Source organism: Kwoniella dendrophila, chromosome 11 (genome assembly GCF_036810415.1).
Source record: "Kwoniella dendrophila CBS 6074 chromosome 11, complete sequence".
In the NCBI taxonomy this organism is placed as follows: domain Eukaryota; kingdom Fungi; phylum Basidiomycota; class Tremellomycetes; order Tremellales; family Cryptococcaceae; genus Kwoniella; species Kwoniella dendrophila.
In genome coordinates this window covers 1488139-1510008 of record NC_089486.1, presented here as the reverse complement: position 1 = coordinate 1510008, position 21870 = coordinate 1488139, and the positions used below count along the sequence as shown (strand labels likewise).

At 39.0% G+C, this 21870-nt stretch overlaps 12 protein-coding genes across 12 annotated transcripts; 3 read left to right on the top strand and 9 right to left on the bottom strand.

The window, feature by feature from the left end:
• Positions 1-340: 340 nt before the first annotated feature.
• Positions 341-1248, bottom strand: L201_008119 (uncharacterized protein; the record flags this gene model as incomplete). The annotated part of the gene is made up of 4 exons (XM_066223817.1): positions 341-575; positions 650-756; positions 868-1039; positions 1217-1248. The coding sequence occupies 4 exons, from the start codon at positions 1246-1248 to the stop codon at positions 341-343; spliced, it is 546 nt and encodes a 181-aa protein (XP_066079914.1).
• Positions 1249-1747: 499 nt separating this feature from the next.
• On the top strand, positions 1748-2989 carry L201_008118 (SBDS family rRNA metabolism protein; the record flags this gene model as incomplete). Its single annotated transcript, XM_066223816.1, has 6 exons — positions 1748-1776; positions 1859-1910; positions 1984-2027; positions 2149-2278; positions 2398-2775; positions 2891-2989. The coding sequence occupies 6 exons, from the start codon at positions 1748-1750 to the stop codon at positions 2987-2989; spliced, it is 732 nt and encodes a 243-aa protein (XP_066079913.1).
• A 740-nt stretch (positions 2990-3729) lies between these two features.
• On the top strand, positions 3730-5337 carry L201_008117 (uncharacterized protein; the record flags this gene model as incomplete). The annotated part of the gene is made up of 10 exons (XM_066223815.1): positions 3730-3817; positions 3887-4081; positions 4159-4212; positions 4287-4386; positions 4515-4697; positions 4769-4838; positions 4905-4934; positions 4999-5136; positions 5205-5262; positions 5330-5337. 10 exons carry the CDS (start codon positions 3730-3732, stop codon positions 5335-5337), a joined length of 924 nt encoding a protein of 307 aa, XP_066079912.1.
• A 396-nt stretch (positions 5338-5733) lies between these two features.
• L201_008116 (uncharacterized protein) lies at positions 5734-6470 on the bottom strand (the record flags this gene model as incomplete). The annotated part of the gene is made up of 4 exons (XM_066223814.1): positions 5734-5763; positions 5827-5954; positions 6069-6144; positions 6201-6470. 4 exons carry the CDS (start codon positions 6468-6470, stop codon positions 5734-5736), a joined length of 504 nt encoding a protein of 167 aa, XP_066079911.1.
• Positions 6471-7241: 771 nt separating this feature from the next.
• Positions 7242-7721, bottom strand: L201_008115 (uncharacterized protein; the record flags this gene model as incomplete). The annotated part of the gene is made up of 3 exons (XM_066223813.1): positions 7242-7387; positions 7500-7554; positions 7650-7721. 3 exons carry the CDS (start codon positions 7719-7721, stop codon positions 7242-7244), a joined length of 273 nt encoding a protein of 90 aa, XP_066079910.1.
• A 966-nt stretch (positions 7722-8687) lies between these two features.
• Positions 8688-9065, bottom strand: L201_008114 (uncharacterized protein; the record flags this gene model as incomplete). The annotated part of the gene is made up of 3 exons (XM_066223812.1): positions 8688-8827; positions 8885-8948; positions 9039-9065. The coding sequence occupies 3 exons, from the start codon at positions 9063-9065 to the stop codon at positions 8688-8690; spliced, it is 231 nt and encodes a 76-aa protein (XP_066079909.1).
• A 970-nt stretch (positions 9066-10035) lies between these two features.
• On the bottom strand, positions 10036-10505 carry L201_008113 (uncharacterized protein; the record flags this gene model as incomplete). The annotated part of the gene is made up of 2 exons (XM_066223811.1): positions 10036-10107; positions 10200-10505. The coding sequence occupies 2 exons, from the start codon at positions 10503-10505 to the stop codon at positions 10036-10038; spliced, it is 378 nt and encodes a 125-aa protein (XP_066079908.1).
• A 767-nt stretch (positions 10506-11272) lies between these two features.
• L201_008112 (uncharacterized protein) lies at positions 11273-12001 on the bottom strand (the record flags this gene model as incomplete). The annotated part of the gene is made up of 2 exons (XM_066223810.1): positions 11273-11527; positions 11615-12001. 2 exons carry the CDS (start codon positions 11999-12001, stop codon positions 11273-11275), a joined length of 642 nt encoding a protein of 213 aa, XP_066079907.1.
• Positions 12002-12880: 879 nt separating this feature from the next.
• L201_008111 (uncharacterized protein) lies at positions 12881-14314 on the bottom strand (the record flags this gene model as incomplete). The annotated part of the gene is made up of 5 exons (XM_066223809.1): positions 12881-13186; positions 13248-13460; positions 13523-13603; positions 13667-14060; positions 14124-14314. The coding sequence occupies 5 exons, from the start codon at positions 14312-14314 to the stop codon at positions 12881-12883; spliced, it is 1185 nt and encodes a 394-aa protein (XP_066079906.1).
• Positions 14315-14999: 685 nt separating this feature from the next.
• On the bottom strand, positions 15000-16043 carry L201_008110 (uncharacterized protein; the record flags this gene model as incomplete). Its single annotated transcript, XM_066223808.1, has 4 exons — positions 15000-15208; positions 15277-15695; positions 15755-15881; positions 15953-16043. The coding sequence occupies 4 exons, from the start codon at positions 16041-16043 to the stop codon at positions 15000-15002; spliced, it is 846 nt and encodes a 281-aa protein (XP_066079905.1).
• Positions 16044-16887: 844 nt separating this feature from the next.
• On the top strand, positions 16888-19094 carry L201_008109 (uncharacterized protein; the record flags this gene model as incomplete). Its single annotated transcript, XM_066223807.1, has 8 exons — positions 16888-17035; positions 17109-17254; positions 17316-17460; positions 17524-17621; positions 17683-17895; positions 17956-18186; positions 18260-18593; positions 18676-19094. 8 exons carry the CDS (start codon positions 16888-16890, stop codon positions 19092-19094), a joined length of 1734 nt encoding a protein of 577 aa, XP_066079904.1.
• A 485-nt stretch (positions 19095-19579) lies between these two features.
• On the bottom strand, positions 19580-21563 carry L201_008108 (uncharacterized protein; the record flags this gene model as incomplete). Its single annotated transcript, XM_066223806.1, has 8 exons — positions 19580-19877; positions 19953-20059; positions 20126-20204; positions 20261-20307; positions 20380-20856; positions 20917-21165; positions 21234-21320; positions 21393-21563. 8 exons carry the CDS (start codon positions 21561-21563, stop codon positions 19580-19582), a joined length of 1515 nt encoding a protein of 504 aa, XP_066079903.1.
• Between the last annotated feature and the right edge of the window lie 307 nt (positions 21564-21870).

The following is a 21870-nucleotide window of genomic DNA, read 5'->3' as shown; positions in this document are numbered from 1 at the left end:
AATGAATTATCGGTTTCGTTGAATGGTCTGTACCTGCATTATAAAGTATCTATTACAACGCTATTTATCTATCCTTGATTTCTTTGGTGATCATGTTGAATTGAATGTTATTGTTTCGTCTTACATGTTGAATTGTGTCTGAAGGGTATTTATTGTATATCATTAATGTTGAACTGTTGTTTTGACTATTGTCGTGTTGAACATAACGTGTTGAGGTCATATTTGTATGTCGTCTGTATCATTTAATCCCTGTATTATTTTCCTTTTGGTCGTACCACTAGCTTTCTCAAACTTATCCTTCCTTTCCTTTTATATGGATCATCCTTTTGATCTAATCTTTTTAATCTAAACTTGGTCTTGGTAAACTAGATTGATCACCACCATTTAAAACCCATTCGAAACCTTTTTTACCTATACCTGCATTAGATTTAAATCTATCTAAAGAAGCTTGTTCGATTTTCCTTGCAACGTATCTTGTTGGAAATTTAGATATCAATAGAGCTCTTTGATTGAATTGCGTTGTTGTACCTGGATTCAAAGTTGATGGAAGATAATTTATTAATTCGAGACATGACCTAATGACATTTGGTTATAAGCTTTGAAGGATAGTATATGGTGACATAATTGAAATAAGATGTAAATTACTTACACATATTGAGCTAAACTTAAATTAACAGACATTGAAGTTGCTTTTACATTTTCTGGATCAACGAAAACTACTTCCCTTACATATGCTGTTGGAGGTAAATGGAATAACTAGAAGATACACATTATATAAGCTGCGTACATACGTATTTTCTTTTCATAAATGAATGAATTTGTCTCAATTATAATCATTATTGTCAAAAAAAAAAAAACCAAACTCACCTTGGTTATCCATTTCGGTGCACCTTGTTGAACACCTATCAACCTCTCTGATCTCAATATACCAGTTTCAGGATCAACACTTCTATTTATAGTATCTACTGAATATACATGTGTTGCATATGGATTAGGATATTTACGATGTAATGCTGATAAAGTTTGGATTGGGGAATAGCTATTGAATTGGCAAGATTATGTGTGAGCTTCTCCATCCCTTCTACGACGCTTTATAAATGCGAGTCAAGTCAGATAGATGGGTGTATCGTTTTAGTATACCCATTGCAAGCTTCCCTCATATATTTTGGAGTTGATATGATCGGATCCGATAAGATTCTTGTCTCACAAAACTCACTTATACGTTATATCATTTTCAAAGACTTTCATTTTTCGAGAATTTGGAGATTATACTGCCTTTGCAAGGTTTTATAGGTGATTTCGTATGATTTTCACTTCTGCTATATTCGCATTATATACGTATTGATGAATGCCGTTATCTAGTCCAGCTGCTTGCGTGTTATGCTTGGAATGTTGTCTCTAGAGCAAAGATATATATATCAAATACAGATACAGAACAGATATAAAAGTGGTCGACGTTGTTCAATTGTACTCGTATAACCCTCATCTCGGAGCCGACTCTTTGACATAAAACACGTCATTCATCACTTTCCCACGGTTGGACTTTTTCAGTTTCATTATTGACATGACGTCTATAAAAGGAAGAAGATTATATGGATATTACTTTGTGATTTTTCAAAAAGTATATATTAGAGTGATATCTTGGAATTTGATCAAGAGCATACATAACGACAACGCATGGATTTTGAGATATAATAGATCTCAGTTACAGATAACACATTAACTAAAAGATAAAGATATCCTGAAAATGAATAAACAACCTGGAACACAGATCAAGTAAGCTCCCAAATAGTCATCAATCGTTTTAACATTGCTGTCTCATACGACGATACTTACCATCAGTCTCTCTTCGTATTAGACTTACAAATGTTAGTATAGTTCGGATGAAGAAGGGTGGAAAGAGATTTGAGGTGAGTGACATGTTAAACGAACTAATTTACATCAAAGCCTTTCTGATATCAACTCATCACTCAATGGTATCAGATCGCATGTTATCAAAATAAAGTATCAGAATTCCGATCAGGAGTGTAAGTTTATAACCCAGATACGCTTCAACGATATCAATTCTATACTCAATTCAGATGGCCACAGCATTCTCATGATGTCCCAGAGGTTCTTGACTGATTCAACACTTTCGTGGGCTTATAGAGAAACCGATTTATCAGAAATCTTACAGATAGAACAGATATTTACCAATGTACCAAAAGGTTTAGTAGCTAAAAAAGATGATTGGACGAAATGTTTTCAGACGGATGATTTGAACAAGGCAATTGAGGAGGTGAGTAAATGAGTAATCACTTGAATGGTTATGACAATCTTGAAACGGAGAACAAGAGCATAGTGTAGTGTAAGGGGGAGATCAATATCTAATGAAATTATCAATTAAATCACTATTAGATATTGCGTAAAGGTGAATTACAAATCAACAATTTAGAAAGAACACATCAATTATCATCATTATCAAGAGAAATAGCAACATTAGTCTCAGAAATGACAGTTGATCCAAATACGAATCGTAAACATACAGTTGGAATGATTGAAAAAACAATGTCAGAAATTGGATTTTCAGTTAAATCTGATAAACCTGCAAAACCACAAGCTTTAGAATTAATTAAAAAGTTGTCCACTGAAGAAAACACTACTTTACCTATAAGAAGATCAAGAATGAGAATTAGAATTACAATGTCAAATAAAGATGCTAAAAAAATTAAAGATCAATTGTTAAAAGAAGTTGATGAAGTTGAAGAAGATTTAATGGATATGGATTGGGAAGCTGTAAGTCTAATGAAATGTTTTGCATTTGACCGATTTCCTCGTTCATTATATTCTTTGTCATATCGATTTCTGTCAAGGCTTCAACTGCTAACCTTAACTCCTATTCCCTCTGTAGATCGTCCAAATAAGTCCTGGTGCATTCCGAACAATAACAGATTTGGTGAATAACGAAACAAAAGGAAAAGGTCGAGTGGAAGTTATGGGTAATGTATAGATGCATTGTTGTATACAACTTACTCGGTGTAATCTCTATAGTACAGAGCTCGATTCTGTGATGGGATATCCAAGTGGAGAAATATCAGATTATCTGAGGGATATTGCAAGATTTTGATGGGATAACCACCATAGCATCCATACCAAGCACTAGCAGTACCAAACCTGTTCAATATCCCATCATACTCTACATATCCATATGTATAGCTATACGAAATAATTATACTTTGTATCTTACCTTGATGAGAGCATGAGCATGACAAAGAACCGCCTCCACTTATCGCTTTAAACCGAACGGGTCCACATTTAGGTTTACGTTCCTTTGTTTATCCGATAAGATTTCTTCATATCTTTGATACCCTTCTCATCTTCCTGTATCGTTACTCTGAAAACAGTGTAAAGGACTGTCAAGTCCCCAAAAACCTTTGAAGATATGTGATTATTGAAGTATAATGCAAGTGTATGAAGATTCCTTACTTAGATTGTCAAACATCATCGCATTGACGTCATACATATATATTGTCAACAAAGGAAGAGTAATTAAGAGTACCCTCTAATGGAAGAAACCACTAGTCTTGCTTTGTTACACTTGGTCTTACAATCGGCATTTGATATACTTATACTTATGAAGAAAATATAAATAAAGCTGAAGACTTCTTACCTTTTATATCTTCCATAACTATAAATACTTATCAGTGAACAACGATTAGGAAGAACAGCAAATAGATACCTCACTTCAATATGTCCGAAACAGCTTTATTCACAACTTTAGGTCAAGGTGTACTTGAAATTCCCAAATTATTCAATGTTGAAGGTTGGGTTGCTATTGGTATGTTCAACCCCCCATCTCAATAGATATCACAGCTAAATTATACTTATTTCTTGAACCTATCATTAGTTACCGGAGGTGGAACTGGTTTAGGTTTAATTACAGCAACAGCATTAGCTGAAAATGGTGCAAAAGTTTATATAACAGGTAGAAGAGAAGAACCATTAAAGAACGCTGTAGAAGGTTATAAATCTTTAGGAAATAAAGGAAAAGGTGAAATTATTGCTATTCAAGCTGATGTTAGTAATAAAGAAGGTATAAAGAGTGAGTTCAAAAACGCCTTTATCCAAAGGAATTTGTCATGATAATAATCCAGTAATATCCTTCCTTCTTTCTCTTAGAATTCGTTGAAGAAGTTCAATCTAAAGAGAAATGGGTCAACGTTCTTATCAACAGTAAGTCAAATCAAGCCAATCATGGAGTGACTGTGTATACTGAATGTGGATTAATATTTTTATTATCATCTTAGACCACGGTATCTTCCCCGGAGCAACAGATATCAATGCATGTGAACAAACTGCAGAAGGATTATCTAAACAAATGTTTGAAGGTGAAACTTTTGAACAATGGTGAGCATTATATCTGTAATGGCTCCATGGTTTCATCCCCTTTTTGCTAGTTTAATAACCAATTTGACTATTTGCCTTTCCCGTTGTAACAATCCAAGATGTTTGATGACTGATTTTCACTTCGATAGGGCCGATGTATGGAGGATCAATACAGCTTCATACCACTTCACAGCATTCGCTTTCTTACCATTATTAGCAGCTGCTAAAACTATTGGTAAATTCAGTGAACCTGGAAATATAGTCAACTTGGCTTCAATGTCTGGTATAACTAAAACTTCTCAAAGAGGTCAATTCCATTATAATGCTGGAAAGTGAGTATTTTGTTCTCTCTCGGAATCCACAAGCCTTTTTCGACGTTAATATTCTGTACTTCCTACTACAGGGCCGCCACTATCTCTCTATCACATCAACAAGCTTTAGAATTCGCTAGAAGAGGTTTGAATATCAGAGTAGTAAGTTTTCTCAGCCATACCACAGTATGATCAAAGTAAAATTGCTGAATACAATCTGATGTTTAGAATGTTGTCTGCCCTGGATATTTCCCATCTGTAAGTTTCCAATCCTCATCTTTACAATTTAAAAGCCCCAAGCTAACTCACGTCGAACTTTCAGGGCATGACAATCATTCCAAATGAAAACAACACTGGATCCGATGATCACACTCAAGAATTTAAAACTAAATGGGGAATTCCATTCGGTCGACCTGGTAATGCTATTGATTATGCTCAATGTATATTTGGTATCATTACCGTGAGTCTTCATGTTCCACAATTCTACCCCGAAAGCGCAATAAGGCTGAACTTGTGCCTGCTTCTTAGAATCAATACGTTACCGGCGCTGAATTTGTTATTGACGGTGGATGGTTATTCAACCAAGGTAAGTTGTTTTTCCCCCACGCAACACATCGAGTCGTGCATAACTGACATACCAACGTTCCGATTAGCTTTCTAATTAGCTCACTAAGCTATACTGCAGGCGTTATATTATATAGACTATAGATTTAAATAGACTAAATAGAATCAATCGGAAGGTAGATGCATAAATTGTACCTAAACGAGATACTTGTCAAAGTTTCCAAGCACAGTAAGCTGTAAGGCACATATACAAGATAGTCCGTTCCAGCCCTTACTACTGACTGTCATCACTTAATCATCACGTCATTGACATGTGTGTAGTCTGATTTCCTCGACTTGCGGTACTTCAGGAAAAGCGTTGTGAGTGCTTGAACGGAAGATGTCATCAGGTCTCCTGATCTCACACACAAAGTGACTGATATCTTCGCTTGTCCTCAATGGATTATGATTTCGTGAACTAATAGGTGTTCTTGGTGAGTTATGCTAGAAGGAATTACGCAAAATAATGAGTACCTGTTATCTGCTGAAACCAGTAACACAGTTGATGCCCCAGTGTTACTGTAAAGCGTAACGCATGTACACTTACATGTAATCTACGAGCTTGAAGTTCTTTGGGTGTACCGTGCGAATGTCTCTTCATACCTGAAGAACTACCCGAAGATGTTGATGGCTCGCTATCAACACTACTCATAGTAGTATCAATTCTTGGCAAATCTAAACAACAAACGATTCATCAGTGAACCAAAAGATAATCAGTTAACCATCACCATGATATATTGTCTAAACGGGTGATTCGGAATGAGGAAAATAGATTGAACTTATACTGACTTGCCCGAGATGATCGTACTATAGATTCGGTCGTATTATCGCTGATTTTAACCTCTTTGGATACCTGATTTTGCTTCTAAGCGTTTCCAGGTATTCAGCTAAATTATAGCTTTGAGGAGGAATGAAACTTACGGATCCATTTGATAACAATACACTAGGTTGACCATTTTCATCTAACCAGCCTTTTCTTCTTGCATATTCAACAGCATGTAAATCATTGCAAGTAATCTGAAATTCATATTTCTGATTTTCCACTATTGTTTTGTATGCTGTTCCCCAACTGCTGGCATCATATTTGTAGAGCGGCGAAGGATGAACGTGCATCGGACAATATCCTCCATCATAATCATTGTCCTCGGTTTGGCTCGTTGATAAGGTAGGTACTTCTTTTGCTTGACTCATTGATCCTACTTTTGCTATTCAGTTATGGCTAATCGTGGAAAATACAGTAAATTCGTCAGATTGTACAAAAAAGAAAGGTTGGATGATAATATGCTCTACACACACGCATAAATATATATATATATATATATATCGATCGCTTATCTTTTCTGATACCATTAATAGTAAAGTGAAATCGAAGTTACTCAACATTGACCCAAACATCAAAGGATGATGGACCGATTGTATGCGAAAAGCAGTCTTCCAAACTATAGGAGTTGAAATAATTCAGAGGAAGATTCATGCGGCTCTCAAAAATTATTCAGCCTTCTAATCATAATAAATTGGTGTTTTATATTCGGTTAATTCTTTTAAGACGAATTCACCTTCAAACACTGTACTGATAATCATGGTCATAAACGGTAGAAACGGTTTTTTTGGTTTTCTCCTTATCTCCGGTCATATCGAATTTATTAGAATCGCGGTTGGAATCACCTGTAAAAATGAAAGGTTGAAATGCTATAAATTTAATTTTAATCAATCGAGTCACGATGCGTCAACAAGTAGAAACTCTTTTGATTTTTCGATTGTTCAGAAAAGGTGATGACTATCAGCGAGAGAGCTGGAGATCAATGTGGCACGGAACACATAAACATGCATTCAATAAACTAAACTCGTCCTATGTATATGAGATCTTGTAATGATGAACTGAACTGAAAGACTAAAGCAGACTCGCAAACTGAACTCAAATATATGATCTAAAAGATAGTCTTTCAATTTTTTCAGCACCATCTATCCTGAGGTTGAACCCCCTTGAGAAGATTGTCCCCAGACTTCTGATTGAGCTCCTTCGGCTTTTGAGCTGGCTTTAGCCTCATTGAACAGCTGCTCGTTAGATTTGTAGGTTTCGGTACGAGGACCTGTTTTAATAGGGTTATCTGCGATAAAATTTTATCGATAATCGCTATGCATTAGCCGCGATATTGTATCTCAGGACACCTGCGCCAACCTTCGTAGCTTGTTTTTGTGCGATATCTCGGATACACTTACAGAAGGCTCTCTTATTTTCGCTAGGCACTTGCCCTTCAGAAGCTTTAAGACGGTTCTATAGAATGGATGGAAAGAGGTTATCTCTAGGTATATGGATACTCGAAACAACACTTGTAATCGAAATATGAAGCATAAAACTGATTTACTCACATCGCGTCTAGCGGCTGCCCAATAATCACTTCCTGCAGATTGATTGGTTTGAGAGGTGTGTTGTTCAGACATATTTGTGATTAATCAATTATTCACGCTGCGATGGTTAGACGATAAAATTATTCAAGAAAAAGTATTGAAGTGATAATTTGATGATATAGAATTGTCAAGAATACCAGTCTCTTCCCAGTTTTTTTACGCTGTTTATATATTCTACAGAGCGTGGCAATGACCATAACTACCTATGCGCTGGCTCATGACAAAGGCTGTGTCTTCTAGAATGGAGCATACTGCGCGATCAAAGGATGGACCTCAAAGGGTAGGCATCAACGGATTCACAAAGGCCGTTTGCCCTATGTTTCGAGACCATTATACGTATTTCCTTTGCCTTGCAGAATTATCTCGAACAAATAAAGGAGGACACTGCTGTACACCGAATGCATCATTCATTGTCACTCGGTTAGCGATACCAATCAAGGTAAACTGCTAATAGACATCATACTGCTCTGACTTGTACCAGGTTAAGCTCGACTGGAAGTCAAAGTGGCAGGTATTTCTTGCAGTAGTAACGCATCAACAGGGGACTCTGTCCTGCTATATGTGACTTGCGCCGATACTCTGCGCACAATATGTGAGGCTTGAGGTAGCCTGAATACTTACTGCATAGATGAACTTTTCGGAGAGCTTACCAACTGCATACTTGTATATGTCTGTTACGCAAGGAGAAGCCCAACTGGATCAGTGAGGCACAAGCTTCTCGATCGAAGGTGATCATGCTGCTCAAGTGATACAGTAGTACGAACACCGTAGTCGGTAGCAAGCTTTTAGTCAATCACGACAAGAATTCACCTATGAAATGACCGTTTTCAGTTGAGCATTATAATTAATGCAGATAGGTAATCGAGCAACTGCAAACTCATATTACAAAAGCGAGGGAAAATAGGAAATTCCGCCACAACCAGTAAGAGTGCTGTACAGGATGTGTAACATACAGAATGTAACTTCACATAATACCCTACAGCAGAGTCTAGGCTGTAGCTATCCAGAAGAGGAGCCTCCCTGAGATCGTTTCATATCATCTAGAGCTCGTTGTTGGGAAGCAGCATCGGACGCAGCTTTAGAAGCGTAACTTTTGACATCAAAGTTTGTAAGAGATGCACCACCGGCGGAAGCGTTGTCTGTGAGTTATGAATTGGCATCAGTGATTACGATTTGCGTGATAAAGTCCAACTCACAAGATGCCCTTGACCCTTCTGGGATAGCTCCAAATTTCATGGAAGCAAAACTTGGAGCCTTACTCTTTGGGATAAGATCAAGTTCATTTTACGGTTAGCAAGCGGTTTGCTCAACGGTACAGTATTCGAAACATTAAGTAACCGCCAAACTCACTGAAGAAGATTGATGTGACTCGGACATATTGTTGATTATATTGAAAGTTTGGCCACTCGAAGTGATAAGCTATGTAATTAATAAGATAAGCTAGGTGGGTTATGGGTATGATTGTTGTTGTTGGAAAAGATAAGAATTTACTCGCTCAAAGCACTGCTTATATACCTTGCGAATATGAACCAAGTTGATCCTGTAAGGAAAGCCGGAGTGTAGACTATTCGAGTCGAAAATATGTAGGTACTCCACCTATCTCGGTCAATTGCAACAATTCACAAAGGTGATCATGCGGCGTCCGACATATTTGTAAGATATGCAGACTACGGAGAACCTTTGATCAGTAAGTACCTTTCATCGTGAAAATTCGGGGGTAGAGACCTTGACCATGAAACATGTTTATGTTTTTCTTCCATTGTATAGAAGGGACATGCTTCCTTGGTGATTAGTCACCCTCAACTCTCTGCGGTTGGCCATACAGGGAAATTTAGTTGATGAAGATAAGTGTCTATCTGTACTGGCAGGCAAAGTGATCGGGGGGCAACTTACCTTTGGGAATCAATAATGCAACTGTGAAAGTCCCTCTTTGAGTCAAATTGGTACAAAAAAGTGTTGAGTTACGTAAGCATCAAGTAGCTTTATAACATTTTACTTAGACTAGTATCCTTGAACCTCGTCGAGCTGCTTAGATATCCTTATTGTAGTATTATACATATTGTAACACATATAACTAGATTATAGACTTATATAGACGTATATGCATACTCGTTATCAGAAATACAACAGTTTGGAGGCTGGATAGACTTATGTAAACATTTCTAATCACCACTTGGCAAGACTCGAATTTGTGTAACAAGGTCATATGCATGTGATTTGAAATATGCATGTGATTTGAACTATCGTATCTCTTCACAATGGATGGAGTTTCTATGGAACGTTATAACATATGGAAGATTATCCGAACCGCCTTCTATGTGACCGAATAGTTTACAGAGTATCGTACCTAGACGCGGTCTTCGGGTGAGAAGAAGCCTCCAGCGATGGTTGTAAGATCATCATGAACCTCACGATCAGGCTGTAGGTAATGGGTTTTGAAGATGATCAGCATTTTTCCCTTGTGGCAGGCAGAATTTATAGTACAAGATCTAGGTTAGCTGAGCGACTTACTGGTGGAAATTCGCCACTTCGCGCAATATAGGCAGACCTTCTTGGTGCGATACGAGGTTTGACTTCCAAGTCCGAAAATTCTATACAGTCATCATTGGTACATCCCCAATACCAATCTCCTTGATCAGTAACCGCAAGCTTCATACTTCCATGGGTTGGGCATGAAGGACCGGTGTATGAGTATTCTCTCTTACAATTGACAGTGTTACAACCCCATATGGGCTTGTTATCTGATAATGTGAATGCCATAGATTTAGTAGTATGAGTAGGGCATTTTGGGGCAGCTGAATCGGTTGAGGTGGACATATCGATTAGATTGAGTAATTTACAGTGATTTGTACTTGCAGGTGTGTTGTATGAAGTGGAAGTGTGATGGTAAAGTAGGAATCACAAGAAGTGAGCGCATCTTTAGCTTTTTTATACCTTAGAACTATAGCTGCATGACCGAGGATTTACCATAGTGAGTATGTGAAAGTCGTTTTTGCTCCTCTTCTGAGTCGAGCTGTACAAAAGAGTGCTCGGTTAGTACAGCTCCGACCGGCCACTTTCACTCTGACAGTAACACGACAAAGGTGTTACGATAAGAAAGTGCGTCATCCCATGTTTTTCTTTTCATCTGTACCGTATTGGAGAGATCTTTTGAATGCGCAGAGAGCATGGAATCTCCTTTGTAAACCTCTACGTCAGTCTTGTTTTGCTTCTCTTTCCTTCCTTTACCCGCAGAAGGAAGTAACTCCGTCCCAGCTATCTTCGCCTCGGTCACTCACCCTCTTTTGTAAGATCGTTTACAATCGTTGACGTTTTGCGCTGTTGAATTACACTTCGAAAACAACGATAGGAGCTTCATTTTACTAGCTCCTCCTCAGCCTCATTTTGCCTCTCAGTCGGAAACGGTATCTTGGCTCAATTGTAACATCGCTGAATCGTAACCGGCCAATTCAGGATAACGTTATACAGCAAAGCTATTAGAGCGCGTAGACGACGATAACGGTCAAGAAATGCATTTCATGAGGTGATAATACCTTTTATCCTGTATCAGGAGCTTTTCGAGAAGGCTGAACAAGCGGAGAACGCTAGATTATTTCGAACTCGTCATTTGAATCATCCACAACAACATACCCTTCCTCTTCGCTTTCGTCCTTGACAGTGGCTTGAAGAGCGGTTGGCTTTGTAGACTTTTTAGACCCACCCTTGTATCCTGGGGTATCTGGTACACTGCTGTCATTCTCGGAAGCAATGAATGTTGAGCTCCTTGCCCTTGGGTTCTCTTCTCGTTCTGATCTGTCAGGTCTAGACGATATGATCGAGCTAATTGTCTTTGAGGCAGGCTGGAATGCTTAGATTAGCATAAAGGCAGCAACGAGATCAACGCAGCGATGTCTTTTAGTGCGGACATGAAGCAAGATAACACTTACCCTAGTACTGGTAGCCGATGAGCTTGATGTGATAGACTCCCTAGGCCAGCCGCGTCTACCAGGCTTACCACGTCTACCTGTTCTACCAGGCCTACCAGGACTAGAAGGCTCAGAAAATCCAGGTGCTCCAAATGGCCCAGGCGATCCAAACGGTCCTGGTGTTCCAAATGGCCCAGGAGATCCAAACGGTCCTGGTGACCCAAACGGCCCAGGTGAACCAAATGGCTCAAATGGCTCAGACGGTTCAGACGGTTGAGAGGGCTCCGAAGGTTGGGAAGGCTGGGAAGGTCTATTATCATAAAACAGTTCATCTGATGTACATCCTTGAGTATCGCATACCCAGGAGGTAGGAATTCCCCTATACTTGTCATATGGTCTTATTGACATTTTTGTGTTGTGTCTATCGCAGGTTGGGTGAGGGCCAGTGAAGCAGATACGTCCGCCAGTATTTGGAAAACTTGTGTTGGTGATATAACTTCTCCCATCATATTGTTCGATGGTAGTATCACCATGTTCAGTCATTCCTTCGAATATTGATTGGTCAGGCATCTTCGATGATTTTTTGTGAAGTAATGGTAATTGTTTGTTGAAATGTATAACAGATGAATTTGCACACGATTGACAGTAATTTTTTCAATGTATTTATAGGTCTCTAGTCCAAATCACGTACTACTCTGTGGAGTGACTATTCGCACGCATCTTTTGTAGACAAATCGAAGGCGACAAACTCGCTTCTCTTTAGCGAGCTGGATCTTCGTGCAATTTAAAGGATAGTTATTGAACCCTTGTTCTAGCTGATACAAAGTGTGACGCCATAGGGTAACTTCGGGTGGAAGGTCGGGTGAGATGATCAGTAAGAGTGACCACGAGCAGGCAGAGCACAAAGAACCTTGAATAAACAAGGATTTCCAGCTTGTCAGATAACGATAATATCTGTGAAAATGTTGTTGACGTTCACAGATGCATTTTCGTTGACATTCCCTACTAAGTCCAGTTTTTAGAAATCAGTATTGATGTATACGCATCGGATCATTGTAGCAGCCAGTCTAAACGTATCGTCTATATTCAGGCTATTGAGTGGAAATTAACCTGGATATGAAAGCGATACTGCGCAATCCAAATTCATGCCCGCGATGTTCGGTACTCGGCCGAGTGCCCATAGGAGTAATTGCTCTCAAAAAAGATGGAAGTGCAAATATGGAATAAGTATGATGCACAGCTCACTTGATCGACCTTAGTACACAACATGCATGTGTATTTTGTGCTTCATCCCGTGAAATATGTCAACCTGATATTCTCGTAATTATACGTCGGATCCTCATGAGGTGAATGACTGATAACCCATAATTCTGTTCCCTCGTTTTTTAAAGTATCACTTTTCACACCAATCAGATGAGCATGATCAAGTGGAGTAATGCCTACATGTATAGCCGAATGAATGGTCCCGTTTGAAGGGATTCTCACTGGCTTGATTGATGTGACATCGTTGAAAGAGGGTGTCCACAAGTGATAGAGTGATTGTTCATGGGAATGTGGTGTAAGAAGGTAGATAGCCTTTCCATCTTTGGAAAACTAGAAATCGATTATACGGTATCAGTCTCACCGAGCCTTGTAGAGAAGTTCGACCACTTACGATAATCTTTTCGGGCGAACGATCAAAGTTCAAAGCAACTTCCCATTTCGCTTCATTATTAAATACCCAAAGTTTACGGTTTTCGCTTTTCTTTTGGGATAACCAAGCGATATCGTGATTACCCTCGAAGGCTGGCGCACTGAGGATGACATCGGAGGCTTGAGCTACTATATGCTGAGGTAATGAAACATCCTGGAGATTGAGAAGGATGATCTATAGTCGAATCAAGTGGCTTAGCCATTACTCGATGAACATCATGGAACAACTTCACTCACTGAGGACGAACTACCTCCTTCCCATATGCTGACAGTTGAGTCGAGTAGATGTGTACCATTTGTCGTCAAGTCTTCAACTTCCTAACATATGCGTAATTATGATCAGCTTATATATATGTCAATACTACTTCTTCGCTAACTTACCGGATGGCTATAAGGTCGTGGTACAAGCTGTGTTTGAACCATCCATTCATCCTTTCCTCCTACCAATTTAACAAGAATCACTTCTTTGAATTCGGTATGTAAAGCCAAGATATCAGCTTGAGCAGCATATACAGCTTGAGTGATTTTAGATGATGATGCGATTTTTCCGATTGAATCACACGGAGATGCGGAAGGTGGATAAGCTGGAGGTAAAGTGGTATAGTTGAGATCTTGAACAAACAATTCCCATTGCCCATCATTCGCGGGAGAAATCGTCAAGAAAGTTTGATCATTCAAGAATGTGTACACAGATTGGTCAGCTGCTGAGCCATACAGGACTGAAGGTACCGTGAATTGAGCGTTGATAGCTAGTAGATGTAATTCGTGTTTTGACCTAATAAAGCAACGCGCGTCAATATACCCCGGTCACCATCCCTTATCCCGGTGAGATACTTACTGTCCCTTCTCGCTTGTCTTTACCCGTATGACAGCTGCATCACCTGTGGGATTCAGAGCCCATGAGTCGATCTCCCTCAATGAATGGGCCGGAAGTGAATTGTTTGATTTGAAAGGCGCCTGAGAAGGTAAGGCTACAGCGAGCGCGAGAGTGACCAAGCCTAACAGAGCAGCGATTCTGATTCTCCACATACTTGTTGAAGCACTACCCCAGTATCCAGCGGATAAAGACGATGATACCAATCTTGATCTGCATATTCGGATGGTAAATTGTGTCAATTGTAGAATTCATAAAGGCATATGTTCGCGAAGAATAAAAGCAGAATGATGATGAAAACCCGAATTGTCGTGATTCGGAAGTGAAGTTAGCAACGATTGTGTAATTTCCCGGAATTGATTCGTTTGTCATTTCGGACTCGGACCTGATCGTCATTACGCAATACTTCGACAACCCCTCCTCCATACCTCGTCACTCCTCCCACTCCAGCTGGAATCCGATAAATATGTGCAACAGCATTACCAAACTTGCGGATTGTTTCGGATTTACTTCTTGCACAAGAATGACGAATATGAGGATGTTATACTAGTCCGAAAAGTGCAAGGTGTCATCCATCCTGGTTGCGAGAGAACCGAAGGACACAGACATTGTGAAATGCACGGTTCAGCCGGCATCAAGTGGCCTTAGAGCTCCGTACAACCTATCCTCAATAGACCTCGTTGATACTTATAGGCTTGCTTTGAGTTTAGGTATCTTGACTTGGCGCAGATAAGCATAAAGATGTAACGACAAGTAGTACAACACAAGCCCTCCGATTGAAATTCCTTCGTCTCCAAATGTGATGAGGAACAATGTATACAGACCCGATTGACTCTGGCTCTAATATTGAGATCCTAATCCCCAATCCCTACCGCCTGAAAGTGGTATTACCTGACCATCTACATAGCTTCCTGCTTTACTAGCTAGCCAGATAGCTGTTCCTGCCGCGTCTTCCTCTTCACCACCTCTATGTATAGGTACTAATTCTTTCGATCTTGCCAAATTACTTTTTGGATTGTTCGGATCTTGCATTTGAGAAGGGAAGTAACCTACAGCCGAAAGTATTAGTCGACTGTACAAAGATTCATATCGGCTACTTGGTACATGAATGACTTACCCGGAGAAATAGCGTTGACTCTTACACCATGTTCTCTAAATTTACTGGCTAATAACCTAGTCAGGTGATTCACGGCAGCTTTTGAACTTTGATAAGCTGGTTGATGTGTATTAGGATCTGACATTGTTGATCCAATTGAAGAAACGTTTATGATTCTGCCACCATTTGGCGCTACAGCTAAAAGATGTAACAAAGATACCGATAAAAAGAATACACTTTCCACATTTACTTGAAATGTGTTTGACCAAGTTTCAGATGGTGATGAAAGTAATGCTTTTTGTAATTCCGGTAATGGTGTAAGATGGGTACATGGGGGATCAGGGAAGACGACTCCAGCACAATTGATTAAAACGTCTACTTTGGATAATGAAGATGCTAAGGAAGTAACTTCTGATCGAGAGGATATATCTGCTGTGTGACTACAATAGTTCTTAAGGTATCAGTATCTCTTCCTTGTATCTTAAAGGTCTTCACTGACATAACTACTTGTGCGTTTGAATTCAGCTGCAGTATAGCTGCTTTAGCTTCTTCAAGCTTAGCCTGTCTTCGTCCAACGATATGGGTAATCGCTTCATTGACGGCAAAGCCTTTAGCCATGTAGAAGCCTAGGATGGAAGCTTACTGAGCAAAACGCTTCCTCACCATTGTTCGACTAACGCCATTTACAATCACTCACCTATTCCAGTACCTCCACCCGTAATCACCACGTCCAAACCTTTTACTCCAAATAAACCATCGAGAGAGAAATCCTTTTGAGATGCTGACATGTTGCTGACACAGGCAGAAGTGTTAGTTCACTTGTAGACTGTCTCACTGATTGATCTTTGCCGATATCACCTGGTTACATAGAAAGAGGTGATTGAGAAATATGTCTAATATATCTCGGGATCAAGGATGAGAACCAATTGACCTAACCTCCACCATCTTATTTAGCTTCCCATCTTCCAGCTCCAGTGGCACGTGACCTGCATGCTTCGGTGATTGCCGCCGGACTGATGTTCGGAGCTGGGATGCATGTTATGATCCTGTGCCTGAGTATGATATATGATTAGATATATTATAGAATTGTCAATTTCGATGTCGTGATCTAGTGTAACCGTTTTTATCTCTTGTTCATTTGTCTTTTTCTCTCATAGAGTATCATAATTTCCACCTATCATCTCAAATATCACATACTATGGTACTGAGCAAGGAGAGGCCATGCAGCTACTTCTCATCGCTGGATGTCGGAAGTGCAGTATCCCAGATGGCATTGGTCGTGCGTAAGTGGAGCTATCATTCTCAGGGTATAGATCATTACCTTCAGCTATGAACCAGGAATTTCTGCGCAAGTAGTTTTCCCGTCGGTCAATTGAGCAAACTAGATCTTGACGAAATTCTTAGTCAAAGTTGGAGAAATCATGTAATTTAATTGTTTAACCTCATATCACAACATCGTAAACGAACTTCATGAGTCATCATCAATAGGACAATTGATCATCTTTCTCCAGATATTTCAATATCATAGAACTCAACGTATATATGGATCTATCTTACTCTTAGGATCGCATCCAGAATCGACAAATATTATCAACATATTCGTCGAATAATACACACTGAAACATCTGTAAAATGCCGCACGATGATCACCTGACCCGACCTCCACCTGTGATGTCCGCTTCGTTCATGTCGGAACGTACAGCTCTATTAGCCAAAGCAAGGAATAAAAGAGAAGAACCTGGGTTTATGACAAGGACAGATTACCTGTTGGTTATGCCTGGTAAGTTAACAGATTTCGAATTGCGTATAGTGACGTGTTTATACAAACAGTCCGAATCTGATCATTTGCGTAGCTTTACTGTCAAACACACTTCTAGCGGCTTTCGAAAGTACCATTGCTGCCTCAACGCAATCATCGATCGGAGCAGAATTCCATGCAAGTGATAATATAGCATGGGTAGCAACTTCCTATTTGATTGTGTCGACTGCTTTGTCACCGGTAAGTCAGGATAGAATCGCCCTTGTGGAATCCCTAAAACTTACACGTCGAACCCCAATAGCTGTATGGTAGAGCATCAGATCTTTTCGGAAGAATCAAAATATATCTTTTCTCGGTAACCATATTCACCATTGGATGTCTATTATGTGGATTGAGTAAATCTTTGAGCCAAATGATAGCTGCTCGAATTATTTGTGGTATTGGAGGTAAGTTCGCTTGGTTGAGACAAGACACTTGTGCGATTACTGATATGCAACCCTCTATTATAGGTGCAGGATTGATTACTGGTGCTCAAGCGGTAACCTGGGATATCTTGCCGTTCAGGTTACGACCTCTATACCAAGCGTTCAATAACACAATCTTCGGTGTGAGTCATTACCACATAATACAAGTTCTTTCAAAGGTAACTAACGTACAGAACTTGATAGCTCGGCGCAGCGACTGGAGCCTCTCTAGGAGGATTCCTTTCCGACTCGATCGGATGGAGATTTGCATATTTCATTCCTATACCAGCTGGTTTATTCGCTATCACAGTGTTCATATCGAAAGTCAGACCCAAACTGAAAGAATTGAACGAGGGAGTTGACACTAAGAGTACATTAAGAGCTGAAGATATTGATTATATAGGAAGTGGATTACTCGTAAGCTTCAACATGATCACGTGTATCTGAGCGAATTTACAATAGCTGATAGGACCATAGATGACAGCCATTACACTTCTCTTGGTCGTTGTCAATCTCGGAGGACATGAGATACCTTGGAATAGTCCCATAATACCAGTCGCTCTCGCGGGTGTGTTCATTACGACTTTCACATTCTTTAGACATGAAAGAACAGCTCCTCTACCCGTCTTACCTCTCAAATTATTGGCAGATAGACATATGATGAGCTTGGTGTTATTTAATTTCTTTGGAGCTATGGCTATCTTCGGTGTCAGTAACAGACCTCTTATCGCATCTTTCCCCATCACAGATAGACTGATTACCCTTTTTATGATTTGATTAGTCACTATACTTGATTCCTCTATTCTTCCAATCAACCCTGCTGACAACAGCATCAGTAGCATCAAGAAGATTACTTTATCCAACCTTGACTGCACCTATAGGTTCAGCATTTACTGGTGTATTCTTACATCATTACCGACAACTCGCTTATATTGCTCAAAGGTTAGGTTCATTCATATTGTTTGGTGGAACTTTAGCTTTACTAGCGTTAAGCTTTGAAAATGATACAGGAAAAAATGAGCTTCAATTTGGTATACATTTGATTTGGGTTCATCTTGGAATGGGTATTGGATTCATTTCTAGTTTGATGAATATTTTGGATATGGCTGGTACAGGTAAGTGTTCTCACTTGAACTCCCTCATACTGATTATCGACATGACTAGTTCAATATCAATGCTGATCAATTGATCTTGTAGAACACGCCGCAGCAAGTTCAATGATATTCTTAATACGATCATTAGGAGGTGTAATTGGTATATCAGGATCACAAGCAGTATTACAAAACGTCTTATCACACCAATTAAAAGCAAATATTACTGGCAAGGGATCAAAACATATAATCAAATCTATTCGAGAATCATTATCATACCTACACCAATTAGAACCCTCTTTAAAAGCAAAAGCAGTAAACGCTTATATAATTGCCTGTAGAGCTGCTTTCGGTACTTTAGCTATTGTTGCTGGATTAGGGTTCATATCGTTACTATTAGGTTTGGGAGCAGTTAAAAGTCATCCGATACATGAAGATTTGAATGATTTGGAAGAAGAAAATAGAGGTGGTAGTAGAAGTCCTGTCACCGATCCTCCGTTGTCTTCTGGTATCACCACTCGATAAATCATATTAGTAATAGCATGGAAAGGTGGAATGAGGGGAAAATCCGGCAAGACGACGTAATTACAATTCGATAAAGCAACCTATAGATGCATAGATGTCTTTTTACGATTCCTCACTTGATTACGTGCCAGATTCACGGTGCTTCTTAATCTGAGCAGCCCATCGTATCATGTGTATCCATCCAAGGATGTACTCTACTGGACTGCCTCATCAATATAAGCAGTAACGTCTGAATAGCACGGCGTAGCATCACAGATTGCGTATAGTATGGGTATGGTAACATGCATGACTGTACAGTATGTATAACAAAATGCATGAAGGTATCAAGCGTGGCTAGACCAGAAGTATTAACGTTAAGCTGAATATATGAGAACTACAAACCCAATGTACTATATAACTACGTAAAATCCTACGCCAGACTGATACAGAGAAAAGCATTCTCCTTCTTTCGAGATGTTCACACGACCCTCTCTTCATCTACCTCTTTACAACGTATATCTAAATTCTGGTCTTTGTTTATCAGTTTCATCTTTCCAAAATTCTGGATTTTCTACAATTGGAATACCTGTATGACCTTCTGTAGCTAATTTTTCTGCTGATTCAACTGAAATTTCTTCATTTATAGGTCTAATATTGTTCAAAGCTGATTTATCTCTTCTTTTATTTTCGGCAATATATAAAAATCTCAAAACGATTGATGCAGCTGAAGCGAATATCATACAAACTATCACTGCTATCCATGTTGATCGATATTTGATTTTCTTTTCTTGAGCAAATACAAGACTGTTATTTTCATATCATAGAAATTAGTATGACATGTGATTGAGGAGAAAAGCAAGAAATTACAAGACAACTTACTATGATGCAACAATGTTACCAACGTTGTAACCTACAAATATGAAACCTGAAGTAACACCTTTCTTAGTGGCTCCAGCGGTATTTGATGAAGCCAGAGTAAGTAAAAGCTGAATATACATCGTGGTCAGCTCTTGTTATCAGGATCAATCCAAACAATGTTGGAAATTACTTACAACATAAGGAGCACCGAAACTTGCAACCAGATAGTAACCGATCAACGGACCGACAGTTGGATGCCAAGGTGCTTGCCAGCTGAATTAATTGCAATTAGTTGGATATACTATGATGGTTGAAATGAAGTGACTCACATGACTAGAGCACCAACAATCACTGGGATAGTACTGGCGGGAAGTAGCTGTTATATAGGAATTGAACATAAGCAAGAGCGACCTATATCCTTCGAAATGGTTTAGTCTGTTGTACTTACCAAAGTCCTTATGTTCTTATATTTATCAGCGAAATAAGAGAAGAAAGCAATTGTTACAACAGTTACGAAACCACCTGGAACTAATAAAGCATTTGATTGAATTGGTGTATAACCGAAACCTGAAATAATTCTTGCACCAAAAGCAGTAACAGAACCATTACAAATATAGATTGATGCACCCATTAACAAATAAATCCAAGTTTTAATATCTACAAAAGCTTCTAAAATTTGATTTGATTTAATCGATTGTTGACTTGATCCCCATGGATTTTCTTCAAATCTTTTTATCAATATTAATTTTTCTTCTTCAGTAAAATATTTTCCAGGTGATAAAGGTGAATCAGGTAAAAAAAACCAAATTATAAATCCCCATGCAATAGTTAAAGATCCACAAAAGTAATACATTGATTTCCATGGATGTGTTCCTCCAGTTTTACCTAATCCGATATTAATCAAAGCTGAAAACATACTGAATACCTATTGGGTTTTGATTTACATTAAGCTCGATTCGCATAGATCTGTAAAGATTTCACTTACACCTGTAGCGGAATAAAAGAAACCAATTCGTTTAGCTTGTTCTTGAGGTTTCCACCAAAGAGCAACAATAGCAACGAAAGCAGGTGATACAGCTGATTCAACAAAACCCAGTATGACTCTTTGAGCTACAAATCCTGGATAATTATGACAAATCACAGTAAGAATACAGACTAAACCCCAAATGACAACGCATACAGCAGCTGATTTAGCTAGAGGTAGTCGAGCGAATAATAAACCCATTGGAAGGACCTTTCGATAAAAATTGTGTATCAGCTTTATGCCCCGAATCTCAAATTGATTTTGATAAATGGGCTTACAGCAACAATATAACCATAGTAGAAAGCGGCAGTTGCTGTACTATATCGAGTAGTATATGTGACACCGTTGACTGTTCGTGTTAAATCCTGTACCCCCCAAAGATTTGATTAATATAGCTCTCTTCTGATCCTGAGAAAGGTAGGAAACATAGAACTTACAAGATCTTTCAAGATACCATAAACAGCAGCAGTACCCAAAACGGATTTATCGTAATATTGTAGACCATAAGTTACCAACATGATAGGTAATAGTAATCTATCAATTTTTCTGACTACTCGCTTTTCAGCTTCTCGTAGACGAACTACTTCATTGGAATCGATTTCACTCATTCTGTCTCTGTGTTGAGTTTTTTCGTATAATCACTTTGATAAGGTCGACTTTGATTTTCTGTAAATCCGATGATATCTTGATTAAAGTCGGTCCTTGGATTACAGTAACCGATTAACCAATGACTTTGTTTGTTTTGGTCAACGGGGGATCTTTAAAGATTATCGCAGGTCACGTAGACTATATATGCCACGATCGACTCGGTGGTTAGCCTTCACAAAATGAAAACCTATTTTGACAATACTTCATGAAGTTGAAAAAATCAATGACAAGTTGACAAATAGATAGATTAGTTAACATTGCGCTATT